The sequence below is a fragment of the Cydia amplana genome, chromosome 6 (genome assembly GCF_948474715.1).
Source record: "Cydia amplana chromosome 6, ilCydAmpl1.1, whole genome shotgun sequence".
Lineage (NCBI taxonomy): Eukaryota > Metazoa > Arthropoda > Insecta > Lepidoptera > Tortricidae > Cydia > Cydia amplana.
In genome coordinates, this window is record NC_086074.1 from 12,126,230 (window position 1) to 12,145,140 (window position 18,911).

At 34.6% G+C, this 18,911-nt stretch overlaps 2 protein-coding genes, 1 long non-coding RNA gene and 1 other non-coding gene across 4 annotated transcripts in view; 2 read left to right on the plus strand and 2 right to left on the minus strand.

The window, feature by feature from the left end:
* LOC134648932 (trafficking kinesin-binding protein milt) overlaps nt 1-985 on the minus strand; it is a 58,857-nt gene extending 57,872 nt beyond the window's left edge. The window contains exon 1 of the mRNA XM_063503572.1: nt 898-985. The gene's annotated coding sequence lies outside the window, so the exon portion shown is untranslated. The remainder of the gene's footprint in view (nt 1-897) is intronic.
* Nucleotides 986-4,818: 3,833 nt separating this feature from the next.
* LOC134649252 (uncharacterized) lies at nt 4,819-5,495 on the minus strand. The gene is made up of 3 exons (XR_010096942.1): nt 5,450-5,495; nt 5,048-5,239; nt 4,819-4,966 (listed from the first exon to the last, which is right to left on the minus strand). It is a non-coding gene; the product is annotated as an uncharacterized LOC134649252 (long non-coding RNA).
* Nucleotides 5,496-6,971: 1,476 nt separating this feature from the next.
* LOC134649305 (U6 spliceosomal RNA) lies at nt 6,972-7,075 on the plus strand. Its single transcript, XR_010096954.1, has one exon. It is a non-coding gene; the product is annotated as a U6 spliceosomal RNA (small nuclear RNA).
* Nucleotides 7,076-13,968: 6,893 nt separating this feature from the next.
* Nucleotides 13,969-18,784, plus strand: LOC134648894 (DNA primase small subunit). The gene is made up of 7 exons (XM_063503488.1): nt 13,969-14,097; nt 14,182-14,438; nt 15,602-15,771; nt 16,417-16,615; nt 17,377-17,587; nt 17,899-18,238; nt 18,582-18,784. The coding sequence occupies exons 1-7, from the start codon at nt 14,095-14,097 to the stop codon at nt 18,596-18,598; spliced, it is 1,197 nt and encodes a 398-aa protein (XP_063359558.1). The 5' UTR covers nt 13,969-14,094; the 3' UTR covers nt 18,599-18,784.
* Nucleotides 18,785-18,911: the final 127 nt, after the last annotated feature.

Sequence of the window (18,911 nt, forward strand, 5' to 3'; positions counted from 1 at the left end):
CCTTCAAAAATGGCCAAAATGGCCTAATTGACTATGCCGCAATGAGAGGCGTGCTGATATCAATTTGTCAAAAAAGCAAAACGGTCCGACACAGATAATGTCATAATCATTTAGATTTCCAAATTTGTTTACGATTGGTTAAGTTTTGGAGGAGGAAACAGTCGAGTACGAAACCTCGATTTTTGAGATTTTTACGCAGGATTTTTCGCCTTGTCCTTATCGCACTAGTTTTAGGAGCCGCTTCCGTTAGCGAGACGGGTATATTTACCTAAAATATTTAAATCTTAGCTCCTGTTGGCTCTTAAATGGAAACTGGATTATCTAACTTAGCGGTCGGCAACCTTTTAGCAGCCAAGGGCCACATAGTAGTTAACGAAGTTGACGCGGGCCGCACTTTGTTAATATTTATGACTTTATCAGACATTGTCGTTTGTCAATATTACATACAAAATAGCCAGGGAGGCTCGCGAGCCGCAAGTGACAGGTTCACGGGCCGCATGCGGCCCGCGGGCCGCTAGTTACCGACCGCTGATCTAACTTATCGTTAAAGTATACGAAGAAATGGCTAAGTGCACAAGCGCGGATTCGTACCTATCTACTGTACCGGTGCAGGGTGTACAGAAGACTCACTGTTAAATCAAACCAAAAAAAATACACAATATGTCTTTACGCCCCTCTAAGCAGTCCGAGCGAGAGTGCATTTTCGAGCTAAGGAAGCCTCAAGAAGCGCCGAGAACACGGAGCTCGGATCGGTTACGTGTATTAGGGTAAGCTTGGTTTATGTTATTAGTAAATATTCTCTACAGTTTTGTATCCAGTGACATGTAATGAAACCATACGATAAATAAATAAGCTGGTCGTATTGGGCCTAAGATAAGTAAATTTAATAAAACTTACCAGTAAGTGTGGCGACGTGACGTGTTTGGCGCGGTGTTAGCGAGGGCGCGCGAGTCGCATCCTGGAGGGCCGCCAGCTTGACGACCTCTCCTGCAGAACATGTGCTAATGTAATCACCAAAATTGAAGGGGCCCGAAAGATTGCTTTTACTCAATGAAGTATCAGTCCATGGTATAATAATATACTCCGCCTGGTACTCTCTTCCGACCTCGTGACTGACACAAGCCTACGTCATCATGCGACAGCGCTATATAATAATATGCAAGAGCGCTATATAAAGTGGCAATGTTATTGTGACGTAGGCTTGTGTCACTCTGGTAAGAGAAGACCATGTTTTATTAGACTATGTATCAGTCCAAAAAATGCTATGCTTATGTTTTTCTCATAGTTATTTTGCAAAAGCTATAAGTAGGAGTAGGGCCATGAGTACAGTCACCTGCAATGTTGTTACTCTTCGAACGCTGCAAAAATATGTGACACGCTCTCATGGATCTACAAATAAGATCGTGTGAGATATTTTTGCGGCCTTTGCTGTGTAACATTATTGCAGGTGACTGTACTAGATACCAGCCTTCTCCTTCTACGAAGTATAGTGCAAAAGAAACGTAGTTATTAATTAGAATGTTGCATGACTTGCAGTGTGGCAGCTAAATGTTCTAGCCCCACTATAATCTTAATCAATTATATACAGTCTTATCTACTTAGATCTTGAAGCAAATTTTATACTAATTGGCATAGAAAGATAGGTGCGTGAGCAATGTGAATTTCCATATTGCGAGTATAGTTTTTGTCAAATGTCCACCAAGTAGCAATGAAAGTAACAAAGTGGTCAAAGAGTCACAAAACCTAACACACACTCTTAGTCACAATATCTAAAGTTCTGTGAAGTTCACTCTGAATATCTCACCTGAATAGCAACTTCTGCTGCTGACTGTATTAACATATGTACATATATGGCAGATGGATTAATTCCCAGCCATTGAGGTTCTTATTAACATTTTGTCAATGAACCAAACCAACCAAAACAAATATACCAATTTATCTTGCTAGATGCATATTCCCCAAGCAATATAATGTAACTCAAGTAAAAAAAAACAATAATAGGTATAGACTATGCCTAGATTAGAGTTCCCTCATCAAAGAAATATGTTTATGTAAACTATGTAGTTCTTCACAATATTTGTGACGTTTTCAAGTAAAAGGTACCAAATTGTCACTTACCATAAGGACGAAATTTGCTTGTATCTTTATACAAATAACCTCTCAAAGCGTCCTTATCGCAAGGGACAATGTGATACCTTTTGCTTGAAAACAACACATTTTGTTGGTGCTCTTTTTCCAGTACTATACCCATTCACTTTAACTAATAATAAAACAAAGAAAACCGGTTCTTAAATCAGCCATCCCTATAACTCTGTGCGAGTTAAATCTTAAGCCAAAGTGAGTTAAAGCTTAAAATATTTATTTATAAACAAATCATAATGTAATTTTAACTGTTTACAGTACACAAAAGGTGCTCCATTACAACACCCTGTACTTAAGCACATTACGTAACTACGTCAAAAATTTAAATGCCACTTTAAAAAAATGAGAATCTGTAGATTGGCATAGAAGTGGCAGGCAAAAGAACAGGTTATTACCAATATATTGAGATGCATTTATGTACTTACAAATCCAGTGTAAAGGATATTGTTTCACAGCCTTTTTCTTGAAGTTTAAAATCTGGAACAAAATTAAAATTTGTACAGCTATTGCTTCTATTCTTTATTCAACCAGGCATCAAAGAAACCTGTGAAGTAAGTACCATAAATATAAGTTGGCATCTTTTTCCTTGGCGTCTGTGTGAAATTGGATTCCCAAATATTTTTTCAGATGCTCGAAATATATATGTCATGCAAAACACACTACATTTCAGTCACTTTCCATCTGAAATGAATGTATTAAAATAAATACTATATGTTATTTTAAAGCAAACCAAACAAAATGTGTTGTGAAACAGAAGGCTAGATAGATTATTGATAAAAAAACCTTGATGCCCCAAGAAACCTGCTGCATCACTCAATTCTAGCATTACGAAAACCTGTTAAGCCAACAAAACAAATAATAACAGACTTAATTCTAGAGGCCTTGGTGATTCTGATGCATAGCAATAATTTATTGTTATTGACATGTTGATGTAATAAATAAACATAAAACACTGTTTAAACAGGACCATGGAATTTTGCATTTATTTGACTGGCTTAATATTAAATGGTATTTACTAAAATACTCGCTTGAAGAACAAAAGATACAGTTTAATTTTATATATGGTTAAAGAATGTTTTTATGCTATTGTTGTTTCTGTTTCTTGAGGTATGGATCCCATTTGGGTAAAGGCATCCTTTTTGTAAATTTACTATAAGGGTAGGTATTAAATGATTTAATGACTTTATTTCCACTGACAATAAAAGGAACATTAAATGAAATGCATCCTTTCATTATGATAATTAATAAACCTATAATACCATCTACCATCTGTTACTTTAGATAGTTTAGATGATTCAAGAGGTAGGTATAAAATAATTATCAATACATTAACACTGGTTCATGACACATTATGAGTGTGCAGAATGGTCTTGCGATGTAACAAAAGAGTGCCAAGGTTAGCTCACAATTCTGAACATGGCTGCGGAACATTAACATAAAAATAAGTTTTCCTTATTTTCATGCTTCATTAACTAATCTTGGTTAATGTTTTAGAGAAAATTTTCAACTGTTTATTTGTACTTTACAAAACAAACTTTACTACAGCACAAACATATTTTTTCAGTATATGTAATCTTAGATTAGCCTGCGTCTAAACTCAATCAAAACATACAAAATTCATTAAACGAATGATGGAGTTTTTTTTATTTATTTAATACATAAAACCGAGATTACTTATCTGCCAAACTGGAGAACAGTTTGTTGGCAGAACAGAACAGTTGAGGGCGTTGAGGCTGACCGCAGTCATATTATAATTTGAGAATGACCCAAGTTTAGATTATTTGTAATGTATGTATATCTTATCTTTGAGATAAACCTACATTACAGATAATAACAGACAGGCAGACATTACAGATAGCCAGTAAGCATCCCGAATAAAATAAAATAAAATATCTTCATAAAATCAAGTTTTGACACATGCATGCAAATTGTATGCTATCTCATGATAATTCTGGTTGAAGGCAAACTCACGATAGTTACTCAAGCTCTAAAAAGAACTATTTTACATGAATAATCAATACAAAACCATTCAGAAATGTAATTAATAAATATAATATTACTTTGACCTCTGAACTGTCAATTATCAACAAACCATAGAAAGGCGTGTTTATCACATGTTAAGAAGTAATAAGATTATTTTCTTAAATCTATCAACAGAGTAAAATTTAGAACTTACAATCATTATTTACATTATCGATGAAGCTTTGACCTTGCTGGAGCCCAAAGACGGGCCATCTCATTAAACTCTCCTCACTGAACAATGCGGAACACAGGTCGAAATCCCACTAACTATATTACTGATTATCACTGAACTGATGAAGATAAACATAATACGATAATAACACAGCACCAAACAGTATCGATTACGAAATTTGTGTATTTTTTTACATTGCGCTTTTTACGTTACTGGAGCTCACAAATTGACCGTAGCGCATGAATGACATAATTCGAGTTCCTTCCCTTGACAGTTGGTATTGTCCAAACTGAACAATGAGTACATTCCACCAAGACTGCGAAAGGTAATTTTATTTTGGACCGGACCATATGGCCCATTTCGTTGAGAATGAAAAACTGTTCGAGACACAATAATTGTTGTAATTTGTATTTCAAATACTTAAATGTGAAATCAAATGGTTATAAATTTAATTATTTAATCAAACATACGTATCACATGTGATATTAATTTATGTTGTTTCTGTCGTGGTTCCGTCTTCTTTAATTTCACCTTTAAAATAAAGAGTTAAGGTAATGCCAACGACATAAATGTATGAACCAATCATTGTAAGTAGACTAACTGTAATTATTATCACCACCAACAAAAACCCTGAAAAAGTTATAAATAATTATTATGATCAGTCCTACTCATATTTCGTGAAAATAAATATAATATAATAGTATTTCTTACCTTCTATTAACAATATAATGCTTGTAAGACATATTACAGCAGCAAAAATGACTGCCAAAACTAACATTACTGTTAGAAAGATTACACTAGTAGTCATTGTTATTAACGTGGTTAGAAGAGGCCTTTCTAAAGAAACATTAGTAATATTGCAAACCCATCTTTCTAATATGTCGACCGCAGCATTGGAGCGAACTGAAAATCAATGCAAAAAAATATAATTAGGCAATATAAACATAAAATAAATTATTCGGAAGAAAATATAACTACCTACGAACACTATAAATTTGTAAGCATTCATTTTTACTCTAAAAATCTAAAAGATAAAAAAGTTTGCTTTTATACCAATGAACTTATATAGACAATAGATTTTTTGTACCAATGTGAATAATTTTGAGTCCTTACAGTGTTTTAAATGAATAGCGTTTTTAAAACTCTTTTCCATTGCGAATTGCGAAAGAGTAAATAAAGTAAGATTGTCAACAAGTTGCTTAGATATTAAACCTACCCCCCAATCAGTGTTAAAAATGTTTCGATAACGTTAGCTCTCTCTTTTTTTTTTCATTCTAAGAATTAAGAGTGAAGTCCAGACGAGAAAATTTATCGCCAATGATGAAATTGTCCGATCGCATCAGGCCGTGCGGACGCAATCACCAATTTGATTCCACGATCACATCAGCGAGTGCGGACACAAAAATGCCAATTTTTGTAGTTATAGTGTGTCAAAGGACTGTTTGATTTCAAACATAGACAGAGAGAATCATACTATCTTTGTCTAACACTAGTACTAGCACCCAAAAGAAAAGGATGAGTGTAGTTTTTTTTTGTTCCTATTTAGTGACAAGATTTGGTTGACCCAGTATAGAAGCCGGGGTTTAAAAATTGGTGATTAAATTGTGTTCGTGTGGACGCTAGATGAGATTGGCGCTAATTATTTTCCTGATCAATTCGGTGGATTTGCCCAGCTCATCTGGATATGCTTTAGTGTACCTAATGATTTGCTAATGATAATGAACTTGGTCGTTCATTATAGTATTAAACAACTGTACCGATATTCGGAACCTAAAGTAATATATTGAGAGTGGCAACACTGTAGTTAGTCGTATTGTCCTTTTCTAGCATATACGTCCATCTCTCTCCCACACCCCCACCACTTCAGGCAGTTGCGTTTGACAATTTTGACAGTTAGAAACAAACGCAAATTACCTCATTGGCTTGCTGTTTTTCCATCTGGAAGGTCGTGAAGCTAAACTGCTGGTGAGTTTTTGAATTTGTACCCCAGTTTAGCTGACTATATTGAAAAACAGTTTCTAACGGCTTTTGCCGTTCGAAATAAATATTTAAATTTAGTTGTCCGTTAAACTATCTAGCAAATAAAAATGATCCGGAATAGTGATGTGCAAGTGTTTTCAAAGGCTGCCTGCGCGCACCGTGGCTATGCCAATGAAAATACTAAAACACATGGTAGAAAACACATCGAGCTGGTAAAGCGTGCACGTGTCACCATTATAATTTAATTTTATTAAGTCTCTTCCGAGTCTTGTTAGTTTAAATCTTTGTGTGTGTATAATAACGGTTGAAATTATATAATACTTAAATGGTGATGTGTGGAGGTATACCCTTTCAAGTGATTTGTGTTTTCGAATACGAATGGATCGGATAGTTAATACGTGTTACGTAGAACCTACGTATTAAGGTAGAAGCTTATAGACGTGTAGGTTTTTTATCTGTCCAAGTATCTATCAGCAATTTATCTTTTTATCCCGTTCCGGGTTAATATAATATTGCAAAATTAATTTTTTGGTAATAAACTTGCTGATAAATAACGTGTACCCGAATAGGAGTCGACGATATTTCCGCTCTAAGGGACACAAGGTAACGAACAAACCTACATCGCAAACATTGCATTTATTTTTGTGGAAAGTGAGTACTTCGGCAGTACATAAACTTAAATCTGACTAGACATAGAGAGAGATTAGCATGGCTCTGCGCAAGAATGACATGCGAATTCGTGAAGTATTTTCACTCTGTATCTATCAACTTATATCTCTCCAACTAGATCTTTGATTTATGTAGGTAGGTACCTACTTAACTATATAACTTAGCAGGTACTTACAGCTTTAAAGGTTAAGGAAAAGAACTCTTGCATGTAGGTGCTATATGTGCTTGTGTTATTTTGAATTTGAATAACTTGATTATTAATTCTATACGTAACTACATACAAGAGGGTCAATTCTTAAGCCTACTTACCTACCTACATAAATAGTACACTTAAATTAAACGTTTCAAATAAAATCGGAAGCCTGTGACATGGAAGGGCATTAACGATACGGGAATCTTTAGATTGATTCATTGACGAAGACGCATGGTTTGGTTCATATTGTCAAATTATATTAGTTAACTGTAGAGTTAAAGTTTAGTTTTGGCAAATCTGCGCGTCACCGTGAATGACACTTTCTAAAAGTGCCTGTTAAAGCCGGCGTAAAGCCTTTCACCTTGTCGAGCAAGGAACCCGCAACTTAGGGAATATTACCCATAAACTCAGGGTATTTGATTTGAATGATACTTATTCTTAAACTTACGTTTGTTATGGTTCCACCTGCTAAGGTGCGCCTAAGAGAATCTTTTATTCGTTCACAAACTAACGTCAAGTTATTTGTGATGAAACCAATATATTATGTACCTATCTAAACCTGCGCAAGGCTGCCATGTTTACACCTGCGTAAGGTGTGCCAAAAGAATCTTTGATTCGTTCACAAACTAACGTCAAGTTATTTGTGATGAAACCAATATATTATGTACCTATCTAAACCTGCGCAAGGCTGCCATGTTTACACCTGCGTAAGGTATGCCAAAAGAATCTTTGATTCGTTCACAAACTGACGTCAAGTTATTGATGATGATATTATAACCTATGTAAGCCTGCGCAAGGCACGTCAGACATATTCACAGAAATATAAATGATATGGTCATAACACAGGCGTGCGAGTAGACCACAATCACAAAAATATTACAAAGATTAAGTTGTAAATATCTCTTTTTAGAGAATGTAAAAATGGTTTAAAATAATGTTTTGGGTAAAAATCAGTCGAAATAGGCAAGGCTTCGTTATTAGAGTTTTCATTTTTGTTTACCAATCTATTTCAAGGGTCCCGAACACCCTATTGGCTAAACCCGAAATTGGGCTAATTAACTGTGGTAAAAGTGAAAACTGCTTTCCATTTACATAACATTTCTAAAATTATAATAGGTAAAATAAAAACCTAAGATTCCAGGCCTATCTCGACTCATTTTTATTTTAAAGATGGAAAAAATCTTTGCACCCTAATATAAAATTGTGGTCTGGAGACGCTAAGCCTCATAACTTGGGTGGCATAGATAATACTAAGAGATTTAGTCACCTAATTTCGACTATAAGCCCAGGCAGAATATTGATAATTAGAATAAGGAGTGGTCAATCCTCCAAGGTCCATACAATCTGTGGACTCTAATTAAATCAGGCTCGGTAAGCTCACGACACGACAGAGCTTACGATTCCATTCTGAAATAAGCTATGTTTACAATATATATTACCCATGGTGTGAAACAAACAGCCTGCTCAAGGTGTACAAAGGGTCCGTTTAACGGCCCTATAAACATCTACAAACCTTTGAAGTCTAGGCCTGCTACAATATGACAGACTAGAAATAAATACATATGATCCCAATGTAAGAGCAGCTCACAGTTGCATAAATTATATTTGGCTGGAGAGCACTTGTCTTTCAGTTAACATGTTTACGAGTACCTACCTATGTACACGACATGACCAAGGTTACCTACCTTTTTACATAATTATTATATCCCTGACTGCCATGGTATATTAGGAAAATTATCATGTGCTGGCGGTGCTGCACAAGCATGTTTGAAATAAAATATACAAAACTGGCCTAACGGGCGTTTATGAATTATGTATTTTACACCCTTGTGTCTGTATTGTGACCCTGGAAGTTTTAAACCACCTGTATCGTAAGTGCTCCTATGCACGGATTAAGTTTATAATAAACTACCCATGCCCTAACCTCAAGGGCAAGTGCTTCTATGCACGGACCAGATACTGTTGTCACTTATTTCACTTATCATGACTTGTCATAGTTTGATACTACACGTTTAATAAATTTAAGACCGTGGAATGTACCCACTACAAAAGGTTTTTAAAAATAGTGACTGAATGGTTTGTACGAACGGTTCTAGCACAGTTTCTGGGCGGTCACGTCTAGGGCATGACCCTCTAGTTCTCAATTTATACAAAATTATAGCATTGTGATACTGTTCGCTTTGCACAATAAAATAGGGGAACAGGAGCACGCCTTGCGAAAAGGCGAAGCTATTTTGAAACGCAAACCTTTCAAAAATAGATTGAAATATATAAATAATTATGTTTTTGGTGTGGAACATGTAATTGTACACCCAAACAAATGCAATCATTTATTATATGTTAGCAAAACTCTGCCAAAGTGTTAGTCTGTCTCTACAGTGTAACCTGAAGGCATGAATGCACATGAATCTCTTGAAACATGGTGGATTAACTAATTTACACCCCGTCTGTGTCTTGCTCCTACCAAATCCACAAGTTGAGGACCTCAACCTATCTAGGCACCCTTCTTGCTCGAGACCTGAAAAAATAATCTCATGCAGTCAAGTGTCGGAAAACCAGGTCCACACTCTTAGCACTACCGTGAATATATCTAAGAAGTCTGTATACTGCCTTCCAGGAGGCGGGATGTTAATAGACTAGCCTATAGTCCGTCAACCAAATCTTGTCAGTAGCAATGTAAAGCAAACTAAAGTAGGGCAACACTCAAAGAGCAGTATTGCGCTAAGAAAAGCAGCAATGTACATCGAACCAAAAGATTTTTTTTTCCGCTGAGCGCGCCCTGCGTACGTCAATTCAAATTGTCACTCGCGGTTTATTGAAAAAATTTGAAACATGGACGGACAATTTAAAACCGATGTTAAAACAATGATAAACAATCAAAATTATGAACAAATTTAAAGATATCAAAAACAACTCCACCTCGCCTCTCACTCCAACTCGTAGTGCTTATATTCTCTTTGTTCCCTATCTATGTCTTCTAAGTTTACTAAAATAAAATCATATCAAAATGCAGATAATTAGATAGTGCATATATTTGTTATTTACAATATAATATGCCACTTGTTAATGTAAATTAGTGTACTCTTCTGGATGAATATGACTATATGACATACCTGTGTAATTTTTTTGATTGGTATATATTGTACAATAGGATTACATATTAAAAATAAAACAACTGATATTTGGGTGTTTATTTAATTTAAAGGTAAATAAGATAAGGGTCACTTTAGCTTACACTATAATTCAGGTCATTAATTGAAAAAATATAATGAAGTTATCAATGTTACCGGGTCACTTCAACCAAGCATAATACTCTGTAGTATTCTATTGCATCTTTGTAAATAGTCACAACTGATTGCTGAAAATATTAGACATGTGGGCCTATGGACGGTTTCCAGGACACAATTTATGATCTTGTTGGATAGATTTAGGCATACGTTTTAATTTTATTTATGCCTTTTAACCCTAAAACAAAAAAACTGAACATAATCTTAAAAGTTCGAAAGAGTTCTTCCAGTATGTACCTACTTGTCATAACCTCAATTTTTAGTAATGTTTACCATCAACGAGCATGATTGTACATTGTAGGCCCCTTAGCTTTGCTTATTTTTATTTAATGTATTGGTATTTAATGGTGACAGCAGAAATATCTCTTGAAACAGAAACGATTCAGAATGAAAACCAAATGAAAACAAATAAGGTGACGGCTGTCATTCACGATCCCATCACGATCCACATTCCACAGATAAAACACAGATGACATGCATTTTGGAATTATTCGAACACAGTGTTGCTAACCCGCGATTTTTCAAATTTGCCGCCTTTTACTACTGACAAGATTTGGTTGACGGACTTTATATAGTAGGCCAGAGATATAGTATACAAAAGCACACTGGCCCAAATCCAGTAATATTATATGCACTTCAGAATACAAAATAATTGACTATTCTGCGTATATTTGATATCAAAAAGTTACAACTACCTACCCTTAGGTCATAAGGAGGATAAATATACATAAATATCAAATATATTCGACAAAGTGTTGACCCTAGCATTGGATAAAATAGAGGTTCCTCTTAAACGGCATCTGCGCTGTTGGCTTTGGGCCCACGGGTGCCCGGCAAAAGGTCGGGGACCCCATGGTTCCGCACAGTTATTGCAAATAATGTAAAATCACAAAATAAACACAAATTTTCATTTTGGTTAAAAACACATATGCGATGAGCGAAGGTTTCGAATTAAGTACCTTATTCTTAATCTGGAAAGAGAAGACTGAATATTCAGAATTAAGCTATGTCTATCAATGGTTTACATCAATTAAGCCACTTTAGCGTTCAGAAACAATCAAGTTTATGTCTACTAGTAGGCACCAGATAAGGTAAACTACTCATACTGCATATATAGACAATAATGAGTACAATTAAGGTCACTTGATGATAGCTAAACATGAACATAAGCAGAATGAGCTGCACCTATACAAATATCATTGATAAAGCTCTGTGGCAATTCTACATTTACCATTTGAATGCCAAGAGCACCAAAAAGCGTCGTAACTAGTGCCCACATGAGTATTATGATATGGCTTAAGCTCTCAAAGTAACCTTCACAATTTTAAGTAAGGTTTGTTTAGGTCCATTAGCTCGCGTTCGCGTTAGTAAAGCGTACAAACGATTAAATGCATTTTATAGCTATAACCAAATAAATAGCTCACACTGGCTCACAGTCATTAAAAGAATTCAGTAAAATCATTAAAAGTATTCCCTATGATATTTTATTAAGTACCTACCCAATATTAACTTTGTGGGTAGTGATAGTGATATAACGAATATTTAAAATATTCGTCTACTTAATCCTGAGGGATTCTGGAAATAAGAAAGGTCTTGTCCTTGTTATATCCTGCAACTGCTTACCTTACTAGATAATTATTATCAAATTTGTCAATAATTGGGAGTTATAAATAAAAACTACTCGAGTACTTTATGATTTTTATCTTTTCATATTTTAATTACATCACTCCATATCACAGATGTTGTATGCTCCCTGAAGAGTAGACTGACTTATCTTCTTTTACATAGTCTCACATACATATAATTAAGTACTATAGCACCCTTGTGGTGACTCGCTATTTTCGTTGAAAATTTATAAGTACCTACATTAAATACGTATATAAAATGGAAAGTTAGTATCATAATATAATGGTATATAAAATTGTATGCTTTACTAGATACCTCTCTCCTCACATGTATTAAAATAAAGGGTGTACTACATAATTAATTAATTTTTCTACTCCAGCACTCAAATGTGTCAATTAAATGACTGACAGTGATATCTAAAGCAATGTCATTTGAATGCTTTGTCTATAGGCTCATAAGATGACTGCTAGCAGTCATCTTATGAGTATAATACAACTGCTTTATTTTTTTTAAAGATACAAGTTCCGATCATCTTGATTGAAAGAGGTATGTTTTCATTTACAATAATAACTCTTTTTTTTTTTAAATAATAACTCTTTTTTTTTTAAATAATAACTCTTTTTTTTTTAAATAACAACTCTTTTTTTTAATAATAACTCTTTTTTTAATAATCTCTTTTTTTTAATAATAACTTTTTTTTTTTTTTTTTTTTTTTTTTTTTTTTTTTTTTTTTTTTTTTGCTGCAGCTGTCATAGAAAAAGTAATGTATGCAACAGCTCATAATTGGTTCTTAAAATTCTCGGGTCTTTTTTTACAAAACTCGACTACGTCTCGTTTTGTAACTTCGACCCTTGAATTTTAAGAACCCTTATTATATCACTGTTGCATAAACTACTATAATTAAACACTCCTAATATAATAATATTACATATACATAATATGTAAGTACATGTATAATCACATTGGCTTGGCGTCTTCCCACCACCAGGCGATAACAAACACGTCTCAATATATTACTTTAGGTTCCGAATATCGGTACAGTTGTTTAATGACAGCGTTTTACACAAAAATAAAACGCTAATTAAATAACTTACCATATTCGGAACCTAAAGTTTTAATCCTGCCTGGTGTAAATATGTATAATTTTGAGACAATGAGGTAATTTGCGTTTGTTTCTAACTGTCAAAATTGTCAAACGCAACTGCCTGAAGTGGTGGGGGTGTGGGAGAGAGATGGACGTATATGCTAGAAAAGGACAATACGACTAACTACAGTGTTGCCACTCTCAATATATTACTTTAGGTTCCGAATATGGTAAGTTATTTAATTAGCGTTTTATTTTTGTGTAAAACGCTGTCATTTATAATATAGCTGGTCAACCAAATCTTGTCAGTAAAAAAAGGCGCGAAATTCAAATTTTCTATGGGACAATATCTCTTCGCGCCTACATTTTTCAAATTTGCCGCCTTTTTCTACTGACAAGATTTGGTTGATCCAGTATAATTTTGTTATGCTCAATTTGAGCAACAAAACTGTTTTCTTTCAATTTAAGCTATAGTTGGTCAAACCAATTTGGCAGTAAATAAGAACAAAAAAAAACTATACTCATCCTTTTCTTTTGGGTGCTAGTACTAGTGTAAAACAAAGATAGTATGATTCTCTCTGTCTATATTTGAAATGAGACAGTCCTTTGACAAACTATAGTAACATTAAATTTATTAATTATATGTCAATTTCACCATTGCAGTGTGAACTGTCACTTCACTTATCAAGTTGGTCTTGATCCGTTTGGCGCCTTAACACACATTTCCAATCCAATATTTCCATTTCCCGCATTTCCCTTATTTTCAGTTTCGCTCGATTATATAATCTAATAATAATTTATAAAAACACTTCTAAAAATTAATGTATTACTAGTCATTACATATAATTCGAAATCAGTGGAGCTGGTTATAATTAAAGTGATACGTTCCTGATAATTTCACTTCTTTTGATTGTTTACGATGGTAATCCAAGTTATTCTCATTGTTTTGTGCTGAATTAAGTTATATCCGTAATTTTTATCATATAACTGCCTTTGTTTATTGCAGGTTGGGCAAAACGATGAAAATATGTTATCAGACATGTTGCCCGTATACTACACAAGGCTCTTTCCTCAAAACGTGTTCTGTCGGTGGTTGTCTTGCGGTAGTAGTCCGCAGCCGTTGTCTCACAGAGAATTGTCTTTTACACTAGCTGATGACGTCTACTTGCGCTATTTGTCTATATGCAATCAGAAAGAATTTCAGACATTGCTCCAAAAGAAGTGCCCTTATAAATTGGATATAGGTGCTGTGTACAACACCAAGTGAGTAGCCAGAATTTAAAGATTTATTAACTGAATAGAATAGAATAGAAAAACGTTTATTGCAAAAACCATCTACATACAGCACCACACATATACATTTAAGAAAGAAGATCTTATACACTAAACAGTTAAAACTATTAGTAGCTTAAACTAACATGCAATAATAATCGTAGTATTGATGCTGCTATAGAGGCTACAAATGGACACCACTCAGCATATGCTGTAACATAATATATATGCTATAGCGCTGGTCTTCCGTGGAGCCCAGGGCAAGAAGATAGCTCAGAACAGTAAAGGCAGTGTCAAAATGTGATTCAGTACCTAATTAATATTTAACACAAATTACAAACTTATACATGAAGACAAAGAAAAAGAAACAAAGTGAAATTTGATATGGAAGTGAGTGGGTTGGGAATATGTAAATATATATAGTCAGGCAAAGCATGTATTTAGTATAATATTAAATATAGTGGAGCATATATACATAAAAAAGGGAACTCGAATAAATAAAGAATTATAATATAAAATAGGTGAGTTGGTAGTTGTAAATAGGTTTACAGAAAAGGCAACGATTGACGGCTTTAACCAACAAAAGAAAAAAAAAAAAAAAAAAATCTTTTATGCACCGTATTACGCCGGAAGTAAGTAAAATATACCTACCAATAAATTATATAGCTAAGCTGCATGGAACGCTAAGAACACGGCAGTTGCAAGCTGAAAAGATATTGTTTAAATTTAAGTTTAAAAGTATGTAATGTTTTTAACTGCTTTTAGGATCGCTAAGTCCTAGTTTGGACATTTTCCGAGGAGTATAATCCTGCATCAAGTTGTAAATATGTGAAGCCATAGCAATGGGTACTGGCCTAAAGGTAGTGTACTGGTACAGGTCCAAGATTCCATAGTAAAGTTGTTTGTGAAGCCCAAGGAAACAGTTACCCAAATATCTGAAATGTGTTAGTTTTATTTAGCCTCAATAATTTTGGTCATTACTGGTTAAAACTTCGCTAAGATAGATCCAAGCAGCCAAGGTGTTCAGAGATCTATAGTTAAGGCACATTCAGATGTTTTTCTGCATGTTAGTCACTCCAACATGACCTGTGGCAACTCTACAATACATTTTCGGGGCACCAATGAAAGTTTTTATTTGTTTTATTTAATTCCAGACCGTCTATTGGCCGCCATGATGCAGTGGTTCTAGCCAGAGAGCTAGTATTTGATATTGATTTGACAGACTATGATGAAGTAAGAACATGCTGTCAAGAAGCTAATGTCTGCGACAAGTGCTGGAAGTTCATGATTATTGCTTGTGAAATCTTGGATAAAGCCTTGAGAGGTTTGTGTTCTATTTTAGTGCATCAAACAATGTGTCCTTTTATAAGTTTTTTTCAATCTTGGCACTAAAACTTTTGCAACCCCACTTGGTACCTATTTAAAGTTTTTTTTTTTCTATAACTCTCTACCCTCTGTGGTTTGTTACCTGTATTGCTAAGAAGGAAAATGTTTACTGTGGCTTTGCGAGCTTGTGACCCCCTTTAGAAGCTTCATTATCCACATGACCTTAAGCTAAAGTGAAAAGGATTAGAACCAAATAATAAATGTAACTTTAATTCATAAAATGTTTGGATTTATACTGACATACCATACCAAGACATATTGGTTAACTGTGTAGGTAAACACTACATGCAAAATATTTATTTTTTCCATATATCACTCTTCTAAACAAAAGCCATAATGGATTAGCACTAATTAAAGTGTTAACACCTAGTGTCCCAACATCCTAATACAATGAAATTTAAAACATTGTTAAATGAAACAAAATTGAATGTTAACAAATTAAATTAAATTTTATAATACCATTGATTTAAATTTAACTGCTAATTTTTCTTGTATGGTGTGCCATAGAAGTTTAACCTGACACACTTTTCTATACAATTCTCTTCATTTCCTCTGTAGTTAAATTAGCCTTTATAAATTCCAGATGACTTCGGCTTCCAGAGCATACTCTGGGTGTTTTCTGGCAGAAGAGGTATCCATTGCTGGGTATCAGACTACGAAGCCAGGACACTGGACAGTCCGGGCAGAGCTGCTGTGGCAGATTACCTGTGTCTGATTATGGGAGGTGACAATCAGTTCAAAAAGGTCAATCTTGGAAGTGATAACTTACATTCAAGCATCAGGTCAATATTTACAGTATAAATATTCCTATTACATATTAATAGTATAATATTGGGACAGCAAAAAACAAGTAATAACCGGGATTGGTGTTTAAAGACCCAATAAATGCCATTTATACTGCCTAGATCACATGTCTACTGTCCAGGTACCAAGCAGAACTTTTGAGCTGTATATGAGCACTCGGGAGCTTTTTACACATAACCTCTAGCCGCCCATATACGTCAAACCTTGCCAAGCAAAATGAAATTTTATTTTGTCAACACAAAGTTCAAATTAGAATGGAACAGGAGACCTTTTTATAGGTCTCTGGGCGGCTAGAGGATATACCAAGTAGAGGAAATAATAGTTTAATAGTTTGTGATTTAGAGTAAAGATCAGCAAACGTTTCAGAAAAGGGCCCAAGTTCAGCAAGAATTGGACCATTTGAGTTATTTCAAAAAGTTCATTGTATGTGTATTTGCTAAACGAAATAATTAAAATGTATTTTTAAGCAAAAGGTTGGTGGCCTAAATAAGCTATTTCTATACAGTAGAACTTATACTGACATAGTGGTACAATATCCTGTTCGAATACGAGTACCTACTGTTAGCACGTTTTGACATAAACCAGTTGTCTTGTCTCTCTTGAATTTATAGGTATATACTTGACTGTATTTATGAATCTTGTGCGCTCATACTAATAAAGTAGTCCACTAAGAGTACTAGAACCAATCTCTAAATGAGTATAAGAGCTGTTGTTTATATAGAACGTTTTATCTTTTCAGGAGAGCTATGACTGTAATTGACAGATATTTTGAAGATGTTGTCAATGACCAGGAGTTCTTCAGAACACCAGAAAGACTACAGAAATTGTTGAAAATGATACCAGATGAAACATTTAGAACACAAGTTCAAACTAATTTGGAGAAAAGTAAAGCCCCATCTTTAGACAAATGGAATACTTTTGCTAGTCTGTATGAAAGTTATTGCAGAGAAGTAAGCATTTAAATCAAGTTTTTGTATTTGGTATATGTTTTATCAAATAATAGGTTCTCTCAATATTTACATTCTATAATCTTATCCAGCCCCCAAAATTGTACAAATCTGATAACATGAAATACTAAATTCACCCTTGGTACAGTCACCACACGAGATTGTTAACACCATGTAGGGTCCTAGCTAAATTGGTTGTTCCATACTTACGCTATGGAATGTCCAATTTAGCTAGAACCCTAAATGGCGTAACAATCCCGTGTGGTGGTTGTACAATAACCATGTCAGGATTTCAAAATATTACTTATTTTCAGAATGGAAGTGCCGGCCGCAAACTGAAGTATCTATTGGAAGAGGTCAAAATACAGTACTGCTACCCCAGATTAGATGTAAACGTCACCAAGGGGTTCAACCACTTGTTAAAGTCCCCCTTCAGTATACATCCTAAGACTGGCAAAGTGTCTGTCGTCTTTAATCCTAGTACTGTGAGAAGTTTCAAATTGGATGAAGTTCCTACAATAAATACGTTACTTGACGACAGCTCTGCAAACCATGCGCAACAATCGGCCAATATGCGAACGGCTGTCAAAACATTCCAGGAAGTTGTCTTTTCTTTGGAAAAGTCTGAAGCAATCAGGAGAAAAAATGAGCCCAGTAAGTATAGGGTAAATTCGCGAAAGTTGATACAAATAGAAATGAAATAAACATTTTCTATAAAACATTAAGAATATGCATGCAACCATAATGACATGTTCACAGATATCTGTTCATATCAGCTTTGGTGAATCAATCAGAGTACAGTTTATCATCAAAAAAACAAAAATATAGATGGTCAACCAAATCTTGTCAGTAGAAAAAGGCGCGAAATTCAAATTTTCTATGGGACGATATCCCTTCGCGCCTACATTTTTCAAATTTGCCGCCTTTTTCTACTGACAAGATCTGGTTGACCATCTATAACTATGTATTTATTATAAAATATTTTATTTACTTACAGATACAATGGAATTCTAAGCAGGCAATTGGTGTGGCCAAGCAAGTCAGCATTATAAAAATATCTCTAGTTTAAAGCATCGTTAAAAGTCTTATAAGAAGTCTGGTGCTAACTGAGACTGAGAGTAGTGTATTGTGTATGGTAACTGAATTACTTCAGTATTTCTTCCATACATAAGTTTGCCAATAAAGCATGTAATTGTGATATTTTTTGTGTCATTTTGAGATTTCCCTCATTATCCTTTCAACGCCTAGGACGCCTGAAGTTGTCGTATGTTGAGCCCACCGGCTTATACAAGTGTAACGTAGTCGGTCAAAGTAACGTTCATGCTTT